The sequence below is a fragment of the Primulina tabacum genome, chromosome 17, assembly GCF_025594145.1.
Source record: "Primulina tabacum isolate GXHZ01 chromosome 17, ASM2559414v2, whole genome shotgun sequence".
NCBI classification, from domain to species: domain Eukaryota; kingdom Viridiplantae; phylum Streptophyta; class Magnoliopsida; order Lamiales; family Gesneriaceae; genus Primulina; species Primulina tabacum.
The window spans coordinates 33,083,923-33,105,999 of NC_134566.1; the positions used below are offsets into that span (position 1 = coordinate 33,083,923).

The 22,077-nt window shown below is 32.5% G+C and overlaps 2 protein-coding genes and 1 long non-coding RNA gene across 3 annotated transcripts; all 3 read left to right on the plus strand.

The window, feature by feature from the left end:
• Window positions 1-2,916: 2,916 nt before the first annotated feature.
• Window positions 2,917-6,083, plus strand: LOC142531951 (protein NRT1/ PTR FAMILY 4.5-like). Its single transcript, XM_075638237.1, has 6 exons — window positions 2,917-3,092; window positions 3,182-3,263; window positions 3,364-3,581; window positions 4,121-4,558; window positions 4,640-4,764; window positions 4,968-6,083. Exons 1-6 carry the CDS (start codon window positions 3,090-3,092, stop codon window positions 5,923-5,925), a joined length of 1,824 nt encoding a protein of 607 aa, XP_075494352.1. The 5' UTR covers window positions 2,917-3,089; the 3' UTR covers window positions 5,926-6,083.
• A 1,163-nt stretch (window positions 6,084-7,246) lies between these two features.
• On the plus strand, window positions 7,247-12,573 carry LOC142530318 (uncharacterized). Its single transcript, XM_075636098.1, has 2 exons — window positions 7,247-7,516; window positions 7,947-12,573. Exons 1-2 carry the CDS (start codon window positions 7,478-7,480, stop codon window positions 12,309-12,311), a joined length of 4,404 nt encoding a protein of 1,467 aa, XP_075492213.1. The 5' UTR covers window positions 7,247-7,477; the 3' UTR covers window positions 12,312-12,573.
• A 2,005-nt stretch (window positions 12,574-14,578) lies between these two features.
• LOC142531462 (uncharacterized) lies at window positions 14,579-15,536 on the plus strand. The gene is made up of 2 exons (XR_012816304.1): window positions 14,579-14,718; window positions 15,334-15,536. It is a non-coding gene; the product is annotated as an uncharacterized LOC142531462 (long non-coding RNA).
• The last annotated feature ends 6,541 nt before the right edge of the window (window positions 15,537-22,077 follow it).

Genomic DNA, 22,077 nt, shown 5'->3' on the forward strand with positions numbered 1-22,077 from the left:
TTTTAATGTCGATATGGATGACATGAATTCGTTTACCTGAACACTTTCAGTACTTGTGTTTTTCCATAGTTAATGTACTTTTAAATATTTTTTTCAAGACAAAGTAAAATATTACTGGGAAAAGTATGTGTAATATCAAAGGTAGAGTTCATTGTACGACGAAAATGATCATCAAGAACATAGATGCTTTGAGTTGAAGTCGCAGAAACTACTTTTTTCATGACACACAAACATGTTAATATCAGGCATCGGAGCTTGAACCTTACTTGGATTGATATTGATATTGATATTGGCCGAAACTGAGATATTAATTTCCAAGTTGAAATATGAAGCATATGTATCATTCATCTTCTACAGTTGAAGAGGAAAAAGATATATGAAGTAGATGGATTAAGCCCATGTTTTGATGATAAAATATGATATTTGTCGTATAATTAGTAAGCCATAATGATAAATATAATTTACATTTATGTCACAGCTAAAATACAATAATAACGAATAGTAAAGGACAAACTTGTAAATTCACAACTCTAAGCCAATATATTTATTCACACATTTAGATAGGAAATAGATAGATAAATATATTATTTATCGTATAATTAGTAAGATATAATGATAATTGTAATTTACATTCATGTCGTAACTAAAATACAATAATATTGAATAACAAAAAAGACAAACTTATAAATTCTTAATTCTAAACTAATATATCTATTCACACATTTTGATGAGAAAATAGATAAAGGGATCCCAAATTACTCACCTATGATTTTTTTTTAAAAAAAAAAAATTCGTTATTTTTTCAGATTTAGCTTTCATTATTTAAATAACGCAGTTATATTATATTTAATGATAATCACTATCAAAACCATGCCTTTAAAAACTCTAAATGCAATTATATATTATATATAGATTAGTAATCAATGTATATATTAAGTCTCCTTAGCTAGTGCAACTTAAATTGACTTGTATGTTAATATTTCTAATGGGCTTTGATAACAATCCAACTTTTGGAAAGTTGGGCTTATCCTTTTAGTTTAAGCTAAACATTTGAGTCTAAAGAAAATTCGTTAAAGTACGAGAAAAAGGAAGAGAAGCGTTTAAACTATAACATTGATTAAATAAAAAGGGATCTTTTTTAAACAAAAAATTATGAATTAGGTAAAAAGATTTTCCTAATGCTATAATTAAATTAATGAAAAATGAAAAAAAATGAATAGCTTTCGTTTAATAATTATATATTTGAGTAGATCTCTTGTGAGACAGTCTCACGAATCTTTATCTGTGAGACGGGTCAACCCTATCGATATTCACAATAGAAAGTAATACTCTTAGCATAAAAAGTAATATTTTTTTATGGATCACCCAAATAAGAGATCCGTCTCAAAAAATACGACCCGTGAGACCGTCTCACACAAGTTTTTATCTATATATTTTCGAGCCATTGGACATCCGATATAAGGTGGAAAAATACGCTACATCCACTGATGCATTTGAACGTGTAGAGTCTCAATATTGGTTCTTTGTACGTAACTAGTTTTCGATGCATCCTCGCTCTATTTTCAAGTATTTCATAATTGCCACGAATTTGAAGCAGACTACTCGATCGGTTGTATCAAAAATCTAATAAAATTTGGCGCATATTTTTATATTTTCTCGAGTCGTCTAAATTGATTCTTGCCAACTTTCGGATTATTTAATGAATCAATAATTTGATTTTATTTTCACAACCAATTAATTCAAAATTTCAAAAAATTATATAATCTTGAATTATATATAACATATATATATATATATATATATATATTGAGGATGGTATATATATAATATGTTCATATAATAAGATCAACGAATGCGGCACACGCTAAATGACAAACTTTGTATGTGTATATGAACACTATTTTTTCAGAAGAAGTTTCATTCGGTTCAATTAATTAATGCCGTCTTGTATTTTATTAAAAGTATTGTGCTTCAAAAGTCTCTACTATTAAACTTCATATCTAAAATTACATAATTATGAAGGTTTATATAACTGTTTTAAAAAACTATTAGTCATATCATTTAAAAATTAGCATTTTTATTTTTGGAAAATTAGTAATCATCGGTCCCAAATATAAAACTAATTACAAAATTATCTGTTTGAGAGGCATCAACCAAGCTTGTTTTGTGCCTACTTCTCATGCATAAACCCCGGATTTTTGTTTCCTCAATAGCTACCATCTGCATTCCATAATATATTATAATAATAAAATACAAAAAAAATAACATGATATTATAATTGAAATTTAAATTTGTTACGTGCCACAATATCTAGTAAATAACGTCCCAAATTGATCATCATTCCAAGAATATCCCTGTAATTTTTTTTAAGCTAGGAAGTATATATAGTTGAAACCATCTAAATAAAATATATATAATAGTTTCAACTTTTATATAATTTTGAATATATTGTTAAAAACCATATAATATTATGCTTAGATATGATCATTTTTTAATTAGCATTAATGAGTTAAACGCACCTCATTAGTTTACTTAGTGATTTGGTATATTTAAGGAGGTTATTATCTATAACGATTAATATCATTAAATTAATTATTGATAGTCATGTGTATCAGAATAGAACTGGTTTTCTAATTTAACATATTTAAAAAACGATCACACCAACAAAAACCCGCCACGTGTCGATCAATTGTTAATGTTACACTAAATGTCACATGAGTTTTTTTTTTTTTTTTTTTTTTTTTGCATTATATATAGACATATATTCCAAATATCATAGCTAGAGGGTGTAGAGAACCCACACGTACAACTAATATTGCTTGGTGAAAGTGGAAGCCAAAACTTAGGTGCCGCACCATCCAACTGGTGATCAAAGCATCAGCAGTAGTTGAATTCCCATTATAAAAGAGAAAGAAGTATAAGAAATTTAAGGGACAAAGCCAAAACAAGAAAGGCGATGATTCATATGTTATCGGACGATACATACAATATTTTTCATTGCTATATCTACCGTTAATCCATTCCCCTTTTCACTCACATATATTATACTTCTCACCCCCACACTGATCAACAATCCACAGCTTGGAACGATGGTTAGTATGTCATGATATTTGCGGGTTGTTAGTGTGTATATTTCTGTATGTATAGTTCAGCTTCATTCATTCTGCTTGTTGATTAACAGGGGGAAGAAGACGCTGAGCACTTTTACAACCCATTGAAAATCAAAGGAAAAGGAGGATTTAAAGCCACTTCTTTCATATATGGTCAGCAAAACTTTGTATTGCTCCACTGATTAGTTGATTTATGCGATTTCGAGACGATGATCCGAAATAACATGTATGATATGTATATGTGTGTGTGTAGCTTTGTTGGCATTGGAGAACATGGGGTTTGTTGCCAACATGGTGAGCTTGGTCATATATTTCTCGTACCGGCTGTGTTTCGATGTGGCGCCAGCGGCCAACACGCTCACAAATCTCATGGGATCGACTTTCTTGCTCTCCATCCTCGGTGGTTTCATCTCCGACACCTATATCAACAGGTTCAAAACCTGTCTCATTTTCGGGACGATTGAAGTCGTGGTAATTAATTAACTAATCCTGCTTAGTTTTTGTTTTTAATTTGTTGTTATGTTGCATAAGGAAAATTCGTTGTTTTAGAGTGCATCCAATAATTGATATCTGTTCGGAGCTCACTACAAGGGCACTGTCCGAAATCGTACGTGGGACCTTTTGGGTTCGAAAAAAACGATAAATGCAGTTTAATCTGGTATGTTCGAAAAATATTAAAAAAGAAATGTACTTATTTTTAAAAGTTTTAAATTGTATAATTATTTATCCGTGCATGCTAAGGTAGTGTTCAAAGACATAGTTGAATGAATTTAATCGAAAAAACTAATCATTTTATATTTGTTGTATTCACTTTCATTTTACAGCCAAGAAAGCACAACTAGTTAAAGTTCACATTTCTAGAAATTATAATTGGGGTGGAGAGACAAATTCAGATGGGAATTATTTATTTAGAATTTTAGAAAGAAAAAAATATTAATTTTATATGCCTCAATGGTGGAATATTTCACAATGCACTTCAAATAACAAGTGCATGTGCATCCGTGTTTCAGGCTTGCGCAATGATGACATATCAAGCACACAACCCTAACTTGCTACCGAAAGAGCCCTGTTCGAAGGCAGTTACTGGCTTGGAGGGTGGAATGGGCTTTTACTTCTACTCATCACTTTGTTTGCTAGCCGTCGGTGTCGGTGGGGTAAGAGGTGCTCTTCCGGCGCTCGGGGCTGATCAATTCGATGCAAGAGATCCCAAAGAGGCCAAGGGTCTGGCTAGCTACTTCAACTGGCTCATGCTTAGCACTGTTTCTGGTGCACTTCTTGGAGTTACGGTCATTGTTTGGGTTGCTACAAACCCGAATAACAAGAACTGGTGGATCGGTTTTCTTATTACGACAACCGGGGCGTTTCTTGGTTACACTTGTCTGGCGTTTGGAAGTCCTTTTTACCGTATTCAAGTCCCCGGAGGTAGCCCTCTTGTCAGAATCGCGGAGGTAAATATAATGTTCCTTCCAGCGACCATATAAATTAAATATAAAAGAATAGTGGGTATATTGATTATATTTCTGCCACAGGTTATAGTTGTGGCTACGAAAAATCGAGGTTTGTCGCCTCCGGAGAGCCATAGTGAATTGTATGAAATCAACGAAAAGGATGCCGAATTCGCAGAGGCGAAAATTGCTCATACGGAACAATTCAGGTACAGTTATGTCTTAATTATGCACTTCATCACTTAAACAAGTTAATCCGTACATTAAAATCAATTTATATCATTTTTACCTTTAGTTACAAGATGATGGGAATTATACATTTGAAGTCATTACGCTTAAAAAATGATATTTATGCAGAATATAATTACATATATATTTAAGATTTTTTCTTAATGCATGTTGTCTGAACTAGGTGGCTGGACAAAGCTGCAATTCTTCCAGAAAACACAGATCCCCGACAATGGAAAGTTTGCACAGTGACACAAGTAGAAGAAGTAAAAGTTCTAACTAGAATGCTACCAATCATAGGCAGCACTATCATAATGAACACATGCATGGCACAGCTTCAAACCTTCTCTGTAGAACAAGGCTACATCATGAACCCCCATCTGGGGTCTTTCAAAGTTCCCGCGGCATCAATCCCAGCCATCCCGTTACTTTTCATGGTCATTCTCATCCCAATATACGACCGTGTTTTCGTGCCCTTTGTGCGGAAATTGACCGGGCATCCGTTCGGGATCACTCAGCTTCAACGAGTCGGGGTTGGCCTTGTTCTATCCGCGCTGTCAATGGCAGCAGCAGCATTGATCGAAGTTAAGAGAAAGCATTATTCTTTGAATAATCCTTCGAAATCCATCAGTCTTTTTTGGCTGTCTTTCCAGTATGGGATCTTTGGGATTGCTGACATGTTTACACTTGTGGGATTGCTCGAATTCTTCTATAAAGAAGCCCCGGCAGGCATGAAAGCTCTCTCGACTTCTTTCACGTGGATTTCTCTGTCTTTCGGGTATTTTCTAAGCAGTATCTTTGTGGAAGTTATCAACTCGGTGACACAGAAAATCACTCCCAGTAGACAAGGATGGTTGCATGGAAAGCTTTTGGATTACAACAACTTGAATCTATTCTACTGGTTTTTGTCGATCTTGAGTGTGCTCAACTTTTTTAACTATCTGTATTGGGCAAATTGGTACAAATATAAAAAAGATGATAAGCTTATTAAGGCTACCACAGACGAGGCCGCGGCACCACAGTCGATGAGCGGTGTACCATTCCTTAAAGCGGCTGCTGCCGGGGAAGATGTGTCTAAGGCTAGCGAAAATGGCGGTGGTGCCACACCTGGAGCGGCGGAGGTAAGCAAGGAGGGAAACTGATGAAGTTGGTGGAAACTCAAAAAAAAAAAAAAAAAAAAGAGAGAGGTTGAAATTAGTACATTATCGTATTCATAGCCAAATTGTATCTTTGGATCGTAGTTTTGTCCACAATAAGATTGTAAGGAAAAATTTGGAGAAAATGAAAATTTGAATGGTCATTCGTATTTCGTAACGCACGTATTGATTTACTCCTTGCATTTAAAAAGTCCTTAATTTGCTTTATATATAATGTCTGAGATTCAGAATTGGCCTAAATTACTGAATCTTTATCTGTGAAACAGGTCAATCCTACCGATATTCACAAAAAAAAAAATAACACTCTTAGATAAAAAGTAATATTTTTCATAGGATGACCTAAATAGGAGATCCATCTTGAGCTTTTGATCATCAGCTACTTGATAACTAAATCATGGGAAGTATATTGGACCATTATTCAGATTCAATTACACGACAAATTTATATATGTTTCAAACTTTATTTTATTTTATTTTATTGACCACAAATTATAAATTATGAATATAAAATATATATTCAAACCTAGACAATTATACAAATATCTATGCGATTTTTTTTTTCGAATCCAATAAAAAGTTATAACAAAAGAATCGAGATCTTCGACAAAACATCATTTTATTGCATTGGAATCATATTTCGGACTTGCACGTGATCTGTCCGGATTATACAACTTTTGGCCATTCCATATTTTTGTGAGGAAGAATGCAAAAATCGAAAGTATAAAATATATATCGAGATCATTATATTAAAATAATTGAATTTTTTTAATCTCTTTATACAGAAATCACAAAACTTTTTTGCAGATTGAATCGAAATCAATAATGAATCTGTTAGTTAATCTTTCTCCTTCACATGTAAATAAATAAAAATTGTGTGAATATTTTGCATGAAGAATAGTAGTTGTCTTATTATAATTATTTATTATGTTATTACCTTTTTTTATACATAAAAAAACTAGTGATTTTAGTAAATTTTAAAATTTTATCCTAAAAGTTTAATGGTTTATTGACTTATTCTGCCGGATTGCGGTCAGATTGATAAAAAAATAAAAGCCGTCAATTTATCAAGAATCCAATATATTTAATTTGGCCAAAGATCTCTCCATTTCAATTTTGGATTTTGCATAATCCGACAAAATCCGACAACTGTTGGCGAAATAATATTTGGCTAATTTTAAACTCATATGGTCCCATAATAAAGGTGCCCCCACTTTCCCATTGACAGCACCTCATTTCCATCTTTATTCATGTATTATTCAAGAAATAATGAATGGTCTCTCGTTTATTGGATAAATTGTTATTGTTATTGGAATTATCACTATATTTTATGATATTTTGGTATTTTTTTGATTTTTCTTCAAGGACTTCCACTCACTGTTGACAGATAAGCACTGGTGTGAAATTTATCATTCTTCGTTATTTGTTTCCTTTTTTTTTTCTTGAGGACAGAGAGTGATTTTTCATTTTTAGTAAGCTTAAATTTGAAGGGATCTTTTCTTTTCTTTTCTTTTCTTTTTCCGATCGCAAATCATTCAACCATGGCTAGCGAGACTGCTGTTACGGATCATTCTTCTGAGGTATTTTCTTTTGCTTGTTACTTTCTTGATTCTGCGGTTGATTCTAAAGTAAATGTGTCCATTTTCGTGATTACTTTTTTGAGTATTTCTGGGATCTACTTGGTCTTTGGGAATTCGGAAAACATGATAGAAGCTTACGAAACTGGAAATATTAAAGATATAAGCTTGTTTTCTGAATTTCAAGAATTTTGAGTTCTGAGTTATCTATTTCCGACAGAAGAAATCTCATCAAGAATCGAATTTTTTGCAAAATTCTTCTGATGGAAAAAAGGTGGTAAAGTTAAGTAGTCCAGTAATAAACTTAATTATATTATATGCATAAGATTGGAGTACTTCATACGTCTTATTTATGAATTTAAAAACAGCATTAGATATATAGAAATGATATCTTTCTTATTGCCGGGATCTGTTATAATTTGTTTTACTGCAGGTAGTTGAAAAGGAATTAAAACCGGAGGTGAAAATTTTGGAGCCTGTTCAAGTTTGTCCTCCAAAGGAGAGTGTGAATAGCCCAGAACCTGAGGAAGTACCTGCTCATGTTGCCACTTCAGCTGAATCAGGAGCAAAGGTTGAGGAAACCATAACCAAACCTATTGTGACCGAAAACATAAAGGGAATTGATATTGATGAAAATCCGAAAGCTTTGGAATCCGTTGTTTTGGTTGAAGAACCAGAGCAAAAGAATGAAAATACGCATGTTGAGGTTCCTCCTGGTGAAGAGGAAAAGAAAATTGAGGATGCTTCCCATAACAATAATGCAGAAGTGGAGAAAGTACCTCATCCTGAACCAGATGTAAATAGCATTTCAGAAGAATCCAATATTGAGAAGACTGAAGGTGAACCAGAGGAGAAATTAGATACCGAAACTGTTGAAAAACAGAAAGAATCGGAAGCTGAGCCATCTGTGGAGGAAAAGATTGGTGAACCAGATAAAGTAGTTGAAGTCTCGAAACAATCACCAGCTAAGATAGCTGCTAGAGAATACATAGGTGATGTTGAGGTATTGCCAGACAAAGAAATGGAAGAATCTGAGGCCGAGCTTGCTAAAGTTGAGAAGGCTGAAGAAAAGAAAGATGGACTAGAAAAAATAGTCAATACTGGGGAGCAATCTTTAAATGAAGGCGAAACAGAAGAGAGATTAGATCCCGAAACTGTTGAAAAACAGGAAGAATCGAAAGCCGAGCCATCTGTGGAGGAAAAGCTCTATGAACCAGAAAAAGTAGTTGAAGTCTCGAAACAATTACCTGGTAAGGGAGGTAAGGGAGCTGTTAGAGAATACATAGGTAATGTCGAGGTATTGCCAGATGAGGAACTGGAAGAATCTGAGACTGAGCTGGCTAAGGCTGAAGAAAAGAAAGATGAACTAGAGAAAATAATCAATGCTGAGGAGAAAACTTCAATTGAAGGCGAAACAGAAGACAAATTAGATTCCAAAAATGTTGAAAAACAGGAAGAATTGAAAGTTGAGCCAGCTGATGGGGAAAAGCTTGGTGAACCAGAAAAAGTAGTTGAAGTCTCGAAACAATTACCAGCTAAGAGAGCTGCTAGAGAATACATAGGTGATGTTGAGGTATTGCCAGATGAAGAACTGGAAGAATCAGAGGCTGAGCTTGCTAAAGTTGAGAAGGCTGAAGAAAAGAAAGATGAACTAGAAAAAATAATCAATGCTGAGGAGAAAACTTCAATTGAAGGCGAAACAGAAGACAAATTAGATTCCAAAAATGTTGAAAAACAGGAAGAATTGAAAGTTGAGCCAGCTGATGGGGAAAAGCTTGGTGAACCAGAAAAAGTAGTTGAAGTCTCGAAACAATTACCAGCTACGAGAGCTGCTAGAGAATACATAGGTGATGTTGAGGTATTGCCAGATGAAGAACTGGAAGAATCAGAGGCTGAGCTTGCTAAAGTTGAGAAGGCTGAAGAAAAGAAAGATGAACTAGAAAAAATAATCAATGCTGGGAAGCAATCTTCAATTGAGGCCATTGAGGAAAAGGCCGAAAATGTAGACAAAAATCCCGGTGAGAAGGTGGAAGCAATTGAAGAGAAAGAAGTGAAAGGCGCTGAGAGTAAATCTGAAGAAATTTCAGAAACTGAGTCTCTTGAAAAACTAGAGCAATCCAGAGTTGAAGAACAGCCTGAAGAACCGGGTGAAACAGTGCATGTGCCACAACAATCTTCAGTGAATCCTGTTGAGGAGAAGGTTGAAATTTTGGAGGAATTGCCTGTTAAGGAAGTGATTGTAGAGAAAGAAGTCCCGGTGTCAGAAGCTGAGCCTGCTGAAAAACAGGAGGAATTCAAAGTCGAGCCAGTTGATGAAAAGGTAGACAAACAAGCAAAAACAGCTGAACCATCTTCAGTCGAGGCTGTTGAGGAAATTGTGGAGAAAACATTACCTGCTAAAGTGGAAGAAACTGCAGTGAAAGAAGAAGATGATTCAGAAACTGAGATTAAACCTGAAGAAATTTCCAAAACCGATAGTGTTGAACCTGTTGAAAAAATTTCAGTCGATCCCGTGACGATTGTTGACGACCCAGAACAATCGTCAGTTGAGGTGGAGGAACTGCCTGCAAAAAACGTGGAAGCAGATTTGGAAAAAAAAGTGATAGTTCCAGAATCTGATTTTAAACACACAAAATTTTCGGATGTTGAGCCTTCTGAAAAACCAGAGGAATCAAAAGATGATTTACCTAAGGAAAAGCCAGACGAACCTAAAGAAATAATAGAGGCTGTTGAGGAAAAGGATAAAAGTATTGAAAAAGTTGTGGAACTACCTGCTAATATAGTAGAAGAAATTCAAGAAGCTAAAGACAAGGAAGCCAAGGTTTCAGAAGTTGAGTCTAAACCTGAGGAAATTTCAGAAACGAAGCCCATTGAATCAGTTGAAGAAAAGTCAATCGATCTGGAAAAAATAGTTGATGTTCCAGTATCAGTTCTTGAAAAGCTGGGAGAAGCAGAAGAATTGCCTGCTAAAGAGACTGGAGCAATCGAGGACAAAGAACCGGCAGAGACCGAGCCTACTGAAAAATTGGAGGGATCGGAAGTTGCCTTAGTTGAAGAAAAACCTGATGAATCCATAAAAATAGCCGATGTGCAAGAACAATCACCACCTGAGATTGACAAGGACAAGATTGTGGAAGGGGTAGAATTGCCTACCAAAAAGGTGGAGGCAATTTCAGAGAAAGAAAATGAAGTTCCGGAAGCTGAGTTTAAACATGAAGAAATTTCAGGAATCAAGCCTGCTGAAAAACAGGACGAATCAAAACTTGAATTGGTTGAAGAAAATTTATACGGACACTCAGAAATAGTCAATGTTCCAGAGCAATATGTAAAAGAGAGAGTTGAGGAAAAGGTGGGAAGCAAGGAGGAAGTACCTACAAAAGAGTTGGATGCAACCGCAGAGGATGAAGTGAAAGTTTCAGAATATGAGAATAAACCTGAAGAAATCAATGAAACCAAGCCTGTTGAGACCATTGAAGAAAAGCCGGTTGAGCCCGAAAAAATAGTGGATGTTGCAGAGCAATCAACGGAAGAAGCTGTTGAGGAAAAGGTAGAAAAGTTGTCTGCCAAAGAAAGGGAAGCCCCTGTGGAGAAAGAAGCGAATGTTTTAGAGGCTGATCTTAAACCTGGAGAACTTTCAGCACCGAACCCGGAGGAGAAACTTGTTGAACAATCTGGAGTTACAGAACAACATGAGAAAGAGCTCCCAGCTGCTGCACCTTCAGAGAAAGAAGCGAAAGTTTTAGAAGCTGAGCTTAAACCCGGAGAAGTTTTTGAATCCACACTGCCGGAGAAACCGGTAAAACAATCTAAAGTTACAGGGAAACATGAGAATGAGCTTCCATCTGCTGAGCCTTTGGAGAAAGAAGCGAAAGTTATAGAAGCTGAGATAAAACCTGAAGAAATTTTCAAATCCATGCCGGAGGAGAAACTGAGAGAACAATCTGAAGTTACAGAACACAGTGAAAAAGAGCCTCCAGCTGCTGAGCCTGTGGAGAAAGAAGCGAAAATTTTAGAAGCTGAGCTAAAACCTGAAGAAATTTCCGAATCCCTGGTAAAACAATCTGAAGTTACAGAACAAAGTGAGACAGATGCTCCAGCTTCTGAGCCTGTGGAACTAGGTCATGACGAGGATTTAGCAGAAAAGGTGGATGAAACCAAGTTATCAAATAAAGAGGAACCGGCTATTCTTGAAACCCAAGTCGAAGAAGTCTCAGAAAAGACTGATGCACCAAATGAACTGAAGGAATCTGTACAGAAATCTCGGGAGATTGATCCCCTACCAGAAGAAAAAGTCTTTGACTCAGGGAAAACTGAATTAGAAACTGAAGCCCAAGATGGAAAAAGTGTCGCTACCCGAGAGTTGACTCCATGTGAAGAAGCAAAGCCGACTGAGAGTGAAGCTAACAAAAAGGTCGAAAATGGAAACACCAAAAATGAAGCAGAGGTTGAGGGGAATGGGGATGAAGAAGCAACAAAAGAAGCTGAGAAATGTGAGGCTGCAACAAAAATAGAAGGCATCGGTCACTCATTTAAAGAGAAGTTGGAGCAAGAGAAACGAGAAGATGAAACAACCAAAACTAACGTTCAGACAGAAACTACCAATGAATCAGAGCATACGAAAGTACCAGAAGATGCATGTAAAGAAGAAGTTTCGGTGAAGTCTACACATAAGCACTCAAACAGCATCATGAAGATGGTTAAACATTCATTAGCGAAGGCAAAGAAAGCCATCGTCGGCAAATCATCACATTCAAAAGCACCGGTTCCTGAGATAAAGGGCGACGAGGTTAGTAAATAACGTCTCAAGACGGAAGAAATTTCTACAAGTATCAAAAGTATGATATGGTTTCAATTAATTTTTTGTGTGACTCGTTTTATCAAAAGTGTGATTCTTTTGTCTGATTGCTTATTATACTACTGTTGTAGTGAATATTGTGCAAACTAGGAAGATTTTCTTTGAGATATATTGTTCCCATTGGTTTGTTGTTTGTATATTTGCGCACAAGGATATACAATTTATTGGTTGTTTGATTTATATACAGTTATGTTACTTGTGTTAACAGTGTTGTTTTATTACATGGCATGTAAATTACACATGGTATTTGATTTAAGAACAAATCCTCCTAGAAAAGACATTGAAGGGGCATTGCCACCTTATTTCAGTGAGGACTTGAAGCATGATTGCAGTACACATAAGTTTATTGATATAAATTTTTTTTTTTTTTGCCATTTCTACTGACCAAGAAAGCAAAAACTGAGCCGAGTAGCTAAGGAACATGTGTAATATCCACTCCTGAACAGATTTTGTTGTGGAGTCATTGGCTCTCTTATTCCACTTTTATTGGGATGGAATCATCTTGGTTGGCATGACTTGAAACAACTACTTTTTTTTTAATACAGTAATAACAAAATGGTGATGAGATAAATACAGCACATAATTATTACGCAACAAATATTCTCAAGGGCCACGCAAGGAGCAGACGTAATCCACTTAAACAAATTATAGCACTTATTTTTCTTAGTAATATATTATCATAGCTAAACTTTGAAATGTTAAATATATAGTAAATTCTTCAATATTGGGATCATATTATTATTAATAAAATAAAGCGATCGTCTTCAGATATGTGTATATTTGAGTTCAAAACTTCGAAACAAGAATTTTACAATAGTACTATGATTCTGGTGGTTGATATAATTTAATTATTTTGAGTACAATAAAAAAATTAATAAATTAAAAAAGGGATAAAATTGCACTTTTTCAGAACATATTTTACGACCATTATTGTCATAAAAGTCTAGAAAAAAAAAAAGAGAGCATATATTCCTTTTCAATGTTAATTATGTGAGAACAGCTATAATTTTATGCCAATTTTTTGTGGACATAGATATATGAACAAATCACGACAAAATATGAAATTCTAATTCGAAAAACATTATTTGATGTACTTAAATTTAATTAGCATCTCTCTGATTATATTAAATATTTCATATACATTGATTCCTTTGTCTGTTTAGGTGTACCATGAATATAGTCTTATCCTAGAGCTCACACTCATAAGAGGGAAAAAAAATCGATAAAATCGAAAATTATCCATATTTTTGTCAAATAAATTTGGTCTTGGTCCTGTAAATTAGGTTTATTTTGGCTTCCGGTCATATAATTTTATCTTCCTCCTGAGACGCTGGATAATACTGATATGACATCATATCGAACTTCGTCAAAATAAAATTAAAAAAAGAAAAAAAAGGCAAATTTATTGGACGAGGACGAATTTTGACTATTTTACGATTAAAACCATTTATTCATAAAAGGTATATAATATAGTTAATTATACTGTTAATAAATTTAACTATAATCTGGGAAGTCTAGAATAAACAATAAACATAACAAAATTTGCTATTGAAGTTGTTTGGGGAACAAATTAAAGTGCACATATTTTGGTCGGCAAAGTACAATTAATTATTATTACTTGACTCGAATAACAAAAATAAAGGGTATTTTTTTATTTATAGAAGAAGCACATATTCATCTCCTTTTTCAAAATCTTTTTAGTTTTCAGTTACAAATTTTTACCATAAAAATTACATTTTTTGTTCAGATTTCAATTAAAGATCAAAATTTTCAAAAAAAAAAAAAAAAACTGTGTGTGTTTGACAATTATTCTTCGCATACAAACAATATCAAGATATTAATTATGTATATATTGTTTTTTGTTAACAGTCAGTCAATATCTAGAGTTGGAATCTAATAAAAGACAAAACTTTGTGTGAGACGGTCTCGGGGATCGTATTTTGTGAGACAGATCTTTTATTTGGAAAAATATTATTTTTTATGCTAATAGTTATTTTTTATTGTAAATATTGGTAAAGTTGACCCGTCTCACAGATAAAAGATTCGTGAAATCGTCTCACAAGAGACCTACTACTAATAAAAATATTATTATTTCTGGCTTTAGTTAATTAATGTAATAATTTCTGGTCCTGCCTATAAATACATACCCCGGCTCACTCAGCTGCTTTGTTTCATAAAAATAAAAAAATATATATACATAATTTTCTCTCTTCTCCTATAAATATAATATATATTTCAATTTGAAGTTTGAGAAATGACGAAAGAATCTGATAGAAACGAGTGCCTTAAAGTGTATTTTATGGCGATTCTCCTGCCTCCTCTTTGTGTCTTCCGCAGGCATGCTTACAAGGTTTTATTTTAATTTTTGATATATATATATATATATATATATAATCGCGATCGAAACGAGCTCGAATTATATTTACTTATTCTTTACATACATACCAAATTATTTATTTTCATGAGTAAATTCATAATTAGTTGATTATATCTTTATCAAATTAACAAATTTTTTTAAATTAAATGTACTTGATTCATATAATATATTTTATGTATTCAAATTTTAATTTGTGCAGTCCCAGTTCTGGATTTGCCTGCTGTTGACGACCTTCGGTTACATCCCCGGAATTATCTATGCACTCTATATCATCGCTCTATTTAAGTAATCATTATTATTATTTTCCAATCTCTATTATATTCATAAATATATATTTATCGTTGGAAATTGCATTTTTTTGTTAATATTTGAAATTGCATTTTAAATTTAAAGATTAGTTTAATAAGCCATAAAATCGGTCTCATTATCCCATGCATGTAATATTAGCATGTATCTACCAAATTTAGTGATTAATAATAATTGGTAAAATTTTTGGAAATTTACAAATGATTTTTTTCCTCCTAGTTTTTCTAAATAATTGAGGAACCATATTCTTTTCTTTTTTTTTTCTTTTTTAATGTTTGACAGATAAAAGAAGCTGATTCGAAAGAGTTGATGGACAATGCTGATTGGCTGATGTTTCTATTCATATAATATTCCCACTCCCATCACTTTGTGTTAAGACCAGAGTTCCCTCTCTCTCTTTCAATAAATATATCACTGATTTTTACCCATCGTTGTATGTGATAATGTGTAAATTTGATTGATAATACATATTTATAAGGTTATAATACATCTTTAACAACTTGGTTTGTAGTTCATTTGACATCAATATCTCGGGTTTTGACTTTTGGACGATATTTTAGGTTCGAGACTCAATTATAACAATCTCATGTTCCAACTCAAAGAATATATATATATATACATATATATATATATATATAATCTGAGTCAAACGAGGATCTTTGAATAAAAAGTAGAGTTATAAAAAGAATTAATGAAATTTTCCTTAAAAGGAGATATGTGTACCAAAGTATGTATGAATTATGATACAAAACAATCACAAATTTACATATGGGGAAAAAAATAAGATCACAATTTTTTACAAATCTCAATTTGATTAACTGATGATGCATTAGGATCGATTTATTTGAAATGATAACTATTTTTTAATATTAATAAAAAAAACTATTAATTCGAGCACGTATATATTTTCCTTTTATTTAGTTTTGCATGTTAATATCATTGGGTTACATTCCGGACGACAATTAAAAAAAGTGACATCTATTTGTTAAAAACACGTAATGCAACATGTTGCATCATGCTATTTTGATAAATTAATATCATTTTTTCCAAATATATGTGAAGAGAAGTCGTTTCTCAGAATCTCCCATTTTTTAGAAATGAAATTACCATTTTAAAAAGTGACTTTTATTTTAATATTCCTAATTTTCGATTATTTATTCGTGAAACGAGTCAATTATATTCATATTTACAATAAAAAGTAAAATTTTGACACAAAAAATAATATTTTTTCATGAGTGATCTAAATGGAATATATATCTTACAAAATTGAGATGTAAAACCGTCTCACAAGAATTTTATGTATAATTCTTAGGGAGCGTTTGGTTGATAGGATTAGGTAGGTTTATTTTTTTTAAACATACCTAATCACTCGTTTGGTACGTTTTTTATTTAACCAGGTCAATCCCTCCTATGAATGATTAGGTTATATTAGGTAGGTTAAAATAATACCTCCTCACCCCCTAGGATTATTTATCCCACTCTTAATCCATCCTATTTTTCCAATTCTACCCTTCTCCTAAATCCAGACTCCCCACCACTTCCTTCCACCGACCGCCCACCGCCGCCCGCCGACCGTCGCTGCCGAAAACCGCCGACCGCCGACCTCCGCCGCTTCCGCTGCCGCCGCTTGTTCCGGTCGACCGCCGCCGCCGATTCTGTCCGACCATCGCCAGCCGATTCCGACCGACCACCGTCAGTCGCCGACTGCCGGACCGGGCCGTCGTCGGAGTAAAGAAAAAAAAGAAAATGGCAATTTCGTAATTTTATTAAAAAATTCAAAATTATCTCATACTTAAAAATCATACCAAACATAATACTATTTTACATCATATATTACATTTCTATCACAGTCATTTTCTTTATCATTTACATACTAATCATTAGTTTATTTAATTCTTCCAATCAAACGTAGCCTTGTCGTTATATCCTGTATTATGTCTTCCGTGTGACTTATACATGTTTCGAAATCAGCCCAATAAGAATTGGAAGCTTGATGTTAAACAAGGACAATTATGTAATTTCCTAGCCCATTTAATAATTTATGCCTGAACAACTTATAGATGTTTTGGCCCATTTATTTCTGATTGTTTGATTCTACAAAGAATTATTAAATAAGCCCAATGTAACTTATGGAGGCCCAATTAGTATTTTGTATAATGAAGAAGGATGGTACCTACTAATCTGTTTGTTTATCACAATGTTAATTATCGATCATATTATAATTTCATTTCAATTGAGTTGGTTGAATTGGTATAAATTCTTAAATCGTAATCATGCCTTTGGTCTAAAAAATTCTTATTCAAGTATATTTTTTACTTTCTAATATTCAAATAATTACTAGCATCGTAGATATACATAAAGTAATAAAGCAAAATTTGTGTGAGACGGTCTCACGGGTCATATTTTGTGAGACATATCTTTTATTTGAGTCATCCATGAAAAAGTATTACTTTTTATACTAAGAGTATTACTTTTTATTATGAATATCGGTAGGATTGACCCGTCTCACAGATAAAGATTCGTGAGACTGTCTCACAAGAGGCCTACTCAAGTAATAACAAGGAACATTGTTTAGATTTTAAAAAAAACATAAATATTTGTTCTTCGGTTTCATTACAACTCTGTCCAATTCATGTATAATACAAACCTCAATTTTTATTCACATGTATATAATCCTAATTTTCCAAAACTATGTTCATTAAATATTTAAGACCATTAATTATTATTTGTTAATTTTAAATAGATAAAATCCCTTCGTTTATAATACATGTGCCGAACATTAAATTGGAGTACGTTGGGGGGAATTAAAAGAACAAGAAGAAGTTACCAAAATCTCTTCACTAATCTATTCGAATTCGAACCATACAACATCATGAACAAATTACTTTTTTGCTTCATACAAAGAAGCGTTCATGCTTAATTAAAGACTAGCGGCAGACGCACACGCGTACGTGTATGAAATACAATATATGAATGGTACGAAGAAATTTAATTATCTTAAATTTTTTTTTGAATAATTGATAAAGGTAAAAAAAATCTTCCTTCTTAATGTTTTTAAATCAGTAAAAAAAAATATATAATCAACCGCCACAAATTTGCACATTTATAATATCTATTTCACACCCAAATACAATCATTAATCCAAAATATTTACTATTTCTAAATATGTGTTACCAAATAAATTTCTATAGTCGATTTTTTTGCACTAAAAATATCTTGTCCGTTTTTATCGGTTCTTTTGGGGTATTAGCGGAAGAAAAATATTTTGTCCATTTTTGGAGCAGATTTCATTTATTTTTCCTGGATAAGTTTTGTATGAAATAAATAATTTTAAATTAATAAAATATAGAGGTTGCGATTTCGATTTTGGAGAGGCAATTCCGATGGTGGTCACTCTTTCTCATATATATAGTAATATATATTAACGTGGAAGAAGAGAAAATTGGCAGAAACATGCACGACCAGTCGACCACAATTTATTCACACTCTTTTTGGCATTAATTCACAATCTACAAAAACTTGGCTCCAAGGGAGACAGATTGCAGTCGATATTACACAACAAAATGTAGAGAATTTATTTAATCAATATAATGAACCAACAAACAAAGAAATAAGACGACCCCCTCCAAAACTAGTTAGCAACTCCGACGTTTTTCCATTTATCAGTAGTCAAGGAGATGTAAGCAGAAGCTTTCTTGTCGATCCCGGGTTCGGCCACCCACCACCCTCTATCCTCGTCGCTCGGATACACTTTATATGCCTTCATATTATCATCTTTCGTGTCTTGGACCGGAATTCTCGGCCTCGGGTTCTTGGCTTTAAAGAAACTGAATAGGGAAGAAGCAGAAGCAGATGATTTCTTCTGCCTACTGTTTCCTGCCATAAATTTTCTTTCTTTTTTTTTTTTTGGTTGGAGAAGAATGGCAAACTGTATTTGTTTTGCTTATTTTCTTTTGTTTGCAAAGGTGGTGAGATTGTTTGGAATTTATAGCAGATATTGGAGTTAATCCAATGGTGAGGGATCAATTGTGGTTTAATGAAATGAATTATACAACGTTAATCAGCTATATATATATATATATAGATTTGTGCCAGTGATTAAAAAACTTAATTAGGCAAAGAACATGGAATGTGGACCACAGCCTCTAAAGTTGAGGATGCATGCTTATTAATTAAGTTTAATTCATAATTAATTGTTATTTGTGCGGTGCATTAATCCTTTATTCCCCATTATGCATATTAAATAACCCTCTACGTACCAACCCTAGAATGATTGGTGGAAGATTTCCATTTACGATTTGGAGTTCGAGTTTTGTAAATATCAACATAGATTGATGTTGAGAGAAATTAATATTCTCTAATAGGATTAATTTAACCCGAAATGATTGTCAAGTTGTATATATATAAAAAAAATTACGCACGTGTTATATGATTATATAATCGATTTTTTTTATATAGGTACTTTTATTATAAAAATTAAATTAAAAAACTTTAAATATATTAAATGTGTGAAACAAATAAAATTTAAAATTTTAAATAAAGTAAATAGGGGTATTTTTAGGTATTTGAAAAATTATATCATGACACATGATTTTTCTCATTATACCCACGTTTCATAATATATTATATGCATTAGTCATGTATATCTTCCTGCGAGTTTTGCATAATATTTATAAAATTTCAATTTTAATCTTCTATTTTGAACATTTTAATCATTTTTTTTGACATGACAACTACGTTGTGCATTGTCATATCAACATTTCTATAAAAAAAAAATTTAAAATTGTCAAAAATTGAAAAATATATAACTAAAATCGAAATTAAACAATATAGATTATTAATTCGCAAAAAAATAAACATATATGACAAAATTACATATATATATATATATATATATATATGTATATATAAGTAAGATTTTCATTAATTTGAACTCATGCGAGAAAGTTTAGATTAGAAATTTTATATTGATAATAAAGTAAGGAATCTTAGAAAGAATTATAACTGGATGCGTCTTCATTGTCACCTCGTCGAGTTTAAGCTGAGGAGACGGTTCAGTTCTCGAATACAATCAACTCTTTCTAAAAATTCTCGCCAAAAAATATGATTCTGTGACTACTGCGAAAAAAATAAATTCCCTTTGGACTCAGCTTTTCATTTCCACTGGATTACACCAAAAAATATGATTCTTTTATTTTTATATTCATGATTATCATATACGTAATATATCATCTCACATGTATAAAAAAATAGAATTTAAAATGATTTATAGCTACTCACAATAGTATCATATAACGACTTAGATTAAACATTTTCGTAAAGAAAAGAATAATACTAAATAATTGTTACAAATATTCATTATGCAGTCATGCATGCACGAGTCTAAGCCTAGAGCGTGAGATACACATGAGCGATAAATGGCAATTTAAATTAAGTAGCATCATATGTTACAATTATTTATTTTTATATTGTCAATAGAACTTAGGAGTACGACACGAGGACTTAATCTAACGAATTAACAAATAATTAATGCATACCTTTGATGACTAATGACCCATGTCTTTAAATTTCGGGGGGACCTGTAATTATATATACATGCATGCAACATTTTAATATTAGCTCTCCACTTTCGTCTATTTGAAGTCTCATCAGTGCCACAGGTTTCAAATAGCTTTTCCATAATTTCATAGTTTTAAAATCATTAAATTTATATTATATGCATCGTATGAAACCTAAATATTAATCATTGCAGGAGGGTAAAAAAAAAAGTTAAAAACTTAGAGATTTTTTCTTTGAACTAATGTGACATTTAAACGTACAAGAAACGAATTGATTGATCAATGGTTAAAATATATAATTTGTCAAAAAATTATTTAAAAAAACTCATCAAAAGTGGAATAAAAGAGTCAAAGTAACCCTTTAAACTACGCAATATAATTGGGTTTTCCAAATCTTTTCTTTCATGCATTTTTAATTTCTCTTCTTCTTTTTTTTTTTAAATTTTAAAAAAGGACAAATTTTGAAATTTGTTTAGGCTTCAAACAATGTAATAATCAAGCTGTCTAGCTTTAGGGATTCTTACAAAAAATCAGACCCTTAAATAAGACAGTACATTATGATCTACACCATTCTTTTTGTCCTCGCAAAAACTCGTATATCTTTATAAAATTAGATAGTGTGCTCTTGCTGTCTTCACGTTTATTAAAATAATCAGTTTTTAAGTACCCTACATGGAGTAATGGGAGTACAATTAAATTGAACTTGCGATGACATCAACTCGGTTTGTTTTTATATATATTTAGAATAGATTTTATATGGTTAGTTTTAATTATTTTAGTCTTCGATGTTACGATTTAACAGCTTAATTTCATTACATATGATATTTGGATTGTTGCACGAAATTGTTTGAAAGGCCACTAAAAATAAGCACATAACTTTTTTGGCAAAAATTTGTGTGAGACGGTCTCACATGTCGTATTTTGTGAGACAGATATCTTATTTGGATCATCCATGAAAAAGTATTACTTTTTATGCTAAGAGTATTACTTTTTATTGTGGATATCGGTAGGGGTATTACTTTTTATACCAAGAGTATTATTTTTTATTATGAATATCGGTAGGGTTGACCCGTTTCACAGATAAAGATTCGTGATACCTTCTCACAAGAGACTTACTCACAAGAGACTTACTCAACTTTCTATATGAATGGAAATTGGTGGAATGTTAGGCATGATTAACGTGTTCTTCTAGATATACGAATCTCTACAACTTCATCTTCAATTTAACATAATTAAATTATGATTAACCAATGTGGTCTTTAATTAAACTATTTAATTACTGATTCCAAGTTGTCTACGTTTAATTTGCCACACACTTTTAACTGATTAGATGGAATATTATTGATGTAAAAGCTAATTATCCAAATCTAAAAAGTTTCATGGATCTATACTACTTTAAATATATATATAAAAAAATTAAAAAGCTATCAATAATATAGATAAAGAGATTATTATAATTAACATGAAT